The sequence below is a fragment of the Chinchilla lanigera genome, unplaced genomic scaffold, assembly GCF_000276665.1.
Source record: "Chinchilla lanigera isolate Chin_1 unplaced genomic scaffold, ChiLan1.0 scaffold00001, whole genome shotgun sequence".
NCBI classification, from domain to species: domain Eukaryota; kingdom Metazoa; phylum Chordata; class Mammalia; order Rodentia; family Chinchillidae; genus Chinchilla; species Chinchilla lanigera.
Genome location: NW_004955402.1, coordinates 12,306,369 through 12,312,921, shown reverse-complemented (window position 1 = coordinate 12,312,921; position 6,553 = coordinate 12,306,369). Strand labels below are relative to the sequence as shown.

The 6,553-nt window shown below is 41.4% G+C and overlaps 1 protein-coding gene across 1 annotated transcript in view; it reads right to left on the bottom strand.

Annotated features, from left to right (window-relative positions):
• Positions 1 to 6,553, bottom strand: part of Lama3 (laminin, alpha 3) — a gene marked incomplete at its 5' end in the record, with an annotated part of 381,164 nt that overhangs the window by 49,222 nt on the left and 325,389 nt on the right. Inside the window, 3 exon segments of the mRNA XM_013504299.1 lie at positions 2,056 to 2,207; positions 2,713 to 2,763; positions 4,386 to 4,492. Coding sequence (XP_013359753.1) covers positions 2,056 to 2,207; positions 2,713 to 2,763; positions 4,386 to 4,492 — 310 coding nt within the window.

Genomic DNA, 6,553 nt, shown 5'->3' with positions numbered 1-6,553 from the left:
TTTACTGTGTTTAGTGTTGGCTTTAGCTCACTTACTGAATTTTTTTTACTTAAACGAACATATATTAGTTCCCTTATTTTCAGCTGGGTCTGTTCATCTCTACCTTTCTTTTTTGACTTCTAGTGGTCTTTTCCCCTTGGATTTCCCAGCTTCTTATTCCTTCCATGGGGTAGTACTATTGAATTTTCTGCCTGTCCCATTGTTTCCATTTATCTGAAGTCCGTGTATCTCTTGAGTGTTGCTTCAGTTGCATGTCTTTCCTGTTGTTATTTGTTAAAATGTTACAAACTCATTTGGGAGCGGTTTTTTTCTCTGTCTCTCCCTGCACTCCGCAGGTCCTGTCTGAGATGTTATTATGGCCCCCATCTTGGACCCACGTGTCCAGGACCAGGTCTTCTCTCAGCAGTTCAGCACGTGTTCACTAGGGGGACGGGAAATTGTTGCGCTGCAACACAAACCCATGTTCGTGGATTTTTCCAGGTCCTGATTGGAAGGCTGTGATTCTGTAGCTTTCGTATATTCTCATGTCACCATTGTCCAATAGTGAGCATTAGGTGGTGAAGAGGATGCTTCCTCTGCCCATGGATGGGCAAAGTAGCCCTCAGTTTCCCCCAGAGAACCTGATGGGGCACTGTTGGACAGCATAGGTGCATTTGTCTGCCAGTCATGTGCACAAAGCACATTCACCCTTATGGACCATATTCTGAGCTATGGGACAAACCTCAACACATTTAAAAGAAATGAAATAATGTAAGGTTCATTTTCCCGCCACAAAAGTTAAATTAAAATTCAATAACAGAAAATTATCTGGGGAATTCTCCAATTTGTAAGTTAAACACCACACTTGCAAATTACTCATGAGTTAAAGAGACATCCCAAGGGAAACTAGAATGAGAATGAAAAATATTTTAAAATCTCTGGGATACAACAGAAGAAGCACTTAGAGGAAGACTTTATAAAATTAAATGCTTATGTTAGCAACAAGAAATGTTTTGAATAGGTAAACTCAGTTTTCATCTTAAACTAAAAAATGAGTAGCAAATTACACCAAAGCAAGTAGGAAGAAGAAAAAAATATGTATGAGAACAGAGGTCAGTGAAATTGGAAAAGAAAAACAATGAAGAAAATCAATGAACTAGATCAATAAAGTTGATCAACATCTAGCTACAATAATCAGCAGAAAGAGATAAGCATAAATTATCAATATCAGCAATAGTGGACATCACTGCAGATTTTACAGACATTAAAAGGATAGCAAAAAACATTATGAAGAATTTTATGTCAATAACTTTGGTCATTTAGATGAAATGGACATATCGTTAGAAGGACACAGACTACCAAATATCACCAAGAAGAAAAAGATACTTGAGTAGGCTCAGTCTATTTTTTAAAAATCAAAATCATGGGTAAGAAACTTCTCACAAGGAAATCCCCAGGCTCATTCAGGCAGAAGAACTATACTAATTTTATACAAGCCTTTGTTTGGAGTGTCTGAATACAAGACACTGAGCAAAAACCTCTATGAAAACATGTAGCCTGGAAACACTGAGTAATGAAAAAAAAGTGCACTTCCAAGTGTTAATTTTCTGTGTTCACGAGCACTTCCCACCAGTGGAAACCTAATCTCCATTCTGACGAGAGGAACAAGGATCCTTGTAAGCTTCTCCTCTCTCCCCACTCGTTCACAGTCCACCCTCCCAGTCAGAGGGCTCTGTTGTCTACGGATTCCACTGAGGATTAGAAAAAACCATGCGTGTGTACCGAACGCCACAGAAATTTTCTTGTCATTATTCCCTAAACAATGCAGTGTAACAGGTAGTTGCATAGCATTCATAGGTATTAGACATTGTAAGGGAGCTAGAGATGGTTTAAAATATGCATAAGGATGTGCACAGATTATATGCAAATACCACACCATCTATAAGGGACTTCAGCATCAGTAGGCTTTGGTATTCGTGAGGGTTCTTGGAACCAGACCCTTGTGGATACCAAGGCACAGCTGTATTCACTGAGCAGCTGTCATTCGACTCTCCCTCCATCCCAGGGGGGATTTACCCTCAGGTCCTTGGCCTGGGTTTCCATGTATCGAATCTGTTCCAAAGCGCCTGAGCTGGCACTCAGGTCCTGCAGTTGAGACTTGACCAAGAGGAGCTCTTCACCCATGCTGGCCAGATCATTCAGGAGTGTCATCACACAGCTGTCACAATCTGCAGGGACCACAATCAAAAGCAAAAGAGTTGTGGGCTGGAGCCAAGGGAAGGCGAACACAGTGCTGTACAGTCCAGTTCCTATGCTCCCAGGTCATCATGGGAAGAAGTCACAGCCCTTCTCAGAGAGACATGAATGCTGACAAAAAGGAGCATTTGAAATACACATGGTGATTCTATGCAAGTCATTGTCTATTTTGTATGTGGGAAAGTGATAAAGAACAGCTTTGATTTATGGAGTGCTTGCTACTGACTAGGTATTGTGTTAAGGGATTTTCCAAGGACTTCTCCAAAAGCTCCATGAAGTAAGTGTAGTTACTCTTTCCATTCCAAGAATGATGGCAGCAGGGCTGGAAAAGTGAGGTACCTACTGAAGGTCACATAGCTAGCAGTCCACACAGGCTCCTTGTGACCACTCCTTCCCCTCTCGCACCATTGCATGTTCCACCAGGGGCTCATAAACTCAACCCCACACTTAGAAAGGGAGGAAACTTTCTAAACTTACCATCACATTCTTCTGCAGGAATGCTGTCTTTGGGTTCTTGGCTTATGCAGTCTGAAAACAGGTAAAAAGCAAAGAAGACATTGTTATAAACTTATTCTTCATCTACTTTTTAACTTGATTTTCAGAAAAGTGAGTTTAGAGAGATTTTAGTCACCCAACTGCACAGCATCATTGGTCCTTGTCTGCCTAGCCCCAAACCTCCAACTCCCAAGCCATCTCCTAGCAGGGCCGCTGCAGGAACTTCTTTTGATCATACACCTTCCATTTCTTCTCTCTGCAGGCATCACCATCTCCCTGAAGGGATACCATCTCCACGCCTTTCTTACCAATGGAAACTCCTAATTGCCAGGTTAAGGCTTTCCCCACTGCATAGCCCCTGTGTGCTCACACTCCTTCCAGCATCATTCAAGATCATTGAACAAACATTCATCCAGCACCTTTGACCATCCACCATGTGCCATGGCTCTGTTCTAAGTGTAGGAAATACAGAGACAGTAAGACAAAAGCCCGGATGCCTTGTCGTTTAACAGTGTGCAAGAGGTAGGCAAGTGACAAAACAGTGTGGCACATACTGTGACAGAGATGGGCACACAATGTTGTTGGGCTATGCTGTCCATGACCACATGTGCAAGGTGAGTTTTGAGATTGTCAACTCCAGTTTAGGAAAAGCTAGCGGTCCCCCTGGGACTTCCCTTACTCCTTCCACTTTCTTTCCCCCATGTCATGAGTGATGAAGACATGCCCTCTGAAAAACAATCCAACTTCCCCATAGTAACACTCTAAGCTAGAAGTTTTCCTAAATGTGTCAGGGTAGGCCTTTGCTACCCTTCCTACCTCCTTGTCATCTGATGACTGGGTATATTTACATCTGGGTCAGAAATACTGAATGAGCTGGAGCCAGAAATTAGGTCCAGCAGCAAGACAATACACATTCCTGTTGTAGACTGGTATTAATCTATTTACTTTGTCTTCTTTAGGGAATAGTTCCTTGATCAGCTCCAACCCACACATCCTTGATCACCTTCAACACACCCACAAGCTAGGGGTGTGTTGCATACTAACACACCCCTAGCTTCTGAGCTTTTCATATTGCCCATTAGTATGAGTGATTTTACCTATGTGAGTTACACTAAATCAATGGCATTTTCTTGATAAATCATATTAATATTTTCTCTGAAAGAAGGAAGAGGATAGTCATCTTTTTTGTTCTGAGTTGCTCCTAATGAACTCATACCAACTCTCAAGAATTATCTTTTCCTTGGTATTGGGATCCACCCCATTACCTGCCCACATTTCAGAACATATATAGCTGTAGGAGAAAGACTACCTTGACTTCTTCAGACGTACACATCAAGAAAGCTGATGTGAATACTATCTGACCATGTCAAGGGAGACCTCAGCAAAACTACCAGAGTCTGAAATGGTTTTAGCTATCATTAGCTGAATATTTAAAACAATTCATTTTAAAAACTAATTGATGTAATTTATTCACCCAAATTGTAAATTATGCCTAACTCATTCCAAGATATTATTCCCAGTTCTCAAAGCAAGGAGATTATTTGCTAGCTGGAATGTGTATTATGTTTCCTTGAAATTTGTGCTTGGGTCCTTAGGCTGTTATTTTAAACCAATTTTATCAGTTCAGGTTGGCAAAGGATGTGCGTAGATCTTACCTCCGGTTAGGGGGTCACAGGTACCCAACTGGCCATTGCCATTACAATTGCATGGTTGGCAGCTACCTCCAAACCTCTGGGGATTCCCAAAATACCCTGGTGCACACCTACACAAGACAGAGAAGGGGTGAGAAATGCTCAGATAACTCACCATTTATTCCACTTAATTTTCTCGAGCTCTAGCTCCACACTTGGGATATTGGGCCTCCTGGAAGGAAAGGTGACGTGGATTTGCAAGTGTGTATTTCTCAATACAGGGATATTTACCCCTCCAATGAGACTGGCAGGAGGACGCAGGCTGGGATTGTTTCTTTCCTTCTTTCCTGCTCCCAGAACTACCAAGTTCTCAAAAACCCACATAACTTAATAGGTGCTGAGCCAAATACACACATGAGCAAATGGTTTGATGGATACATAAATCAGGGATGGCTGAATTTTAAGCGAGGCTCATGCTCCTGAAGATATCCCACAATTACATATTGCTTAACTTAGGACTAATTTCCTCACAAAATACATTTAAAGTAAGATTCATGAGCTTCGGACTTTTGCATGGAGGGAGACTTCTTATTTCCTAGTGTATTATTTCTCTGCTGTATAATTCATATTGGCACTAATTGCCACAGTGCTACTTATAATGAGCTCAGGCAATGGAGAGCAGTTACAGCTGCTGCCTCTGGCCATGCACCGTTATTATTCTAGACCAGTGATGGCGAACCTTTTAGAGCTTTCAGTGATAACAACAGCCGGCTAAGGCACACGGGCCATAAGCCCACTGCCACGGTGAGGGATGAGAACTTAGTTCCTGACTTACAAAGTTTAAAGATCGTATGTCCTTGATGGTTAGATTCTGTTTTTCTAAAAAATTAAAAAAAGCACGTGTTAATGTTTCTGGAATTGGGATGTCAATTAAAATATTTCCATTTGAAAAAGTTCCACTCTTCACCCTATCGTGTCCAAATCCATCAATGGAATTGATGGAATCAAAGAAATATGATAATTCCTTCCCTTGCAAATTTAGGTTTGCATGAGAAAACTGTTGGACAAATTCAATACACAATACCCATAGATATGTGGTGGTATAATGCCAAGGGTATGGGTTTGGTGTCAGGAATATCTGGCTGGACCCCTGCTGCTATTGGGATCTTGAGATTTTGTCCTAATTCTGTTTCTTTATCTATTCTCTTCATAGAAATATAAGCTCCATGAATTCATGGGCTTTATTCCTGGCTGTTTTGCATACTAACACACCCCTAGCTTCTGGGGTAGTGTCTGACATATATTAGAAGCTAAATGAGTATTCACTGGATGGATGGAAGGATGGATGGAAGGATGGATGGAAGGATGGATGAAAGGATGGATGGATGGATGAATGGGCTACTAATACCTGTTTTGGTCAGTGGGATATAAGACATAATGTGGTAAAGAATCCAGCACAATGCCTGCACATAATACATTATAAGACATATTGATCATATGACATAATGACATTTTCACTTTATACCTGGTATTGGTCTACTGCATTTCTTGAAGTAGACAGCAGAAAATCGATGCATTCCTTAATTGTCAAGAAGGTAACTAGGCTGAGGTAACTTATCTAAGTCTATTAAGATGGATGGGAAAAAATACCAATAATAGGGCTTTACTTTGTGACCTACCTCATAGGATGCTATGCAGAAAACATATGTTCTACAGTACCTTATTCTGGTATGTCTCGCCTATATCTGAACTTTACATGTAAAAGCCACAAAAGTACAAATACCTTCTACTAAAATCACATAGATATTCAGCAAGTTTGGGTCCTCTTTCTCACTCTTGCAAAGCCTTAGTTACTGATGATAAGTGATTCTCTTGTTTCTGTTTTATGCCTAAAAGCAACGAATTAAAATAAGAGTTCCTGACGTCACGAAGCACACTGGTACAGTAAACAGGGAGCAAAGAATACATCTGCCACCTGGGCTCTATGTGATGAGCACAACTGAGCATCGTGTAACCCTGGAAGCTCCCCACACCCACCCTGGAGGCTGCTTCTCCTGCGCCCAGCTACACTCCTCCTTCTTGCCCTCTACAGTCCTTGAATTTGGCACTCCCAGTGCCAGGAATGAGGCCCGCTCAGTCTGTGTTTAACAAATGAAAATGTGGACATCAACCTGGCATCTACTTGTGCAGAT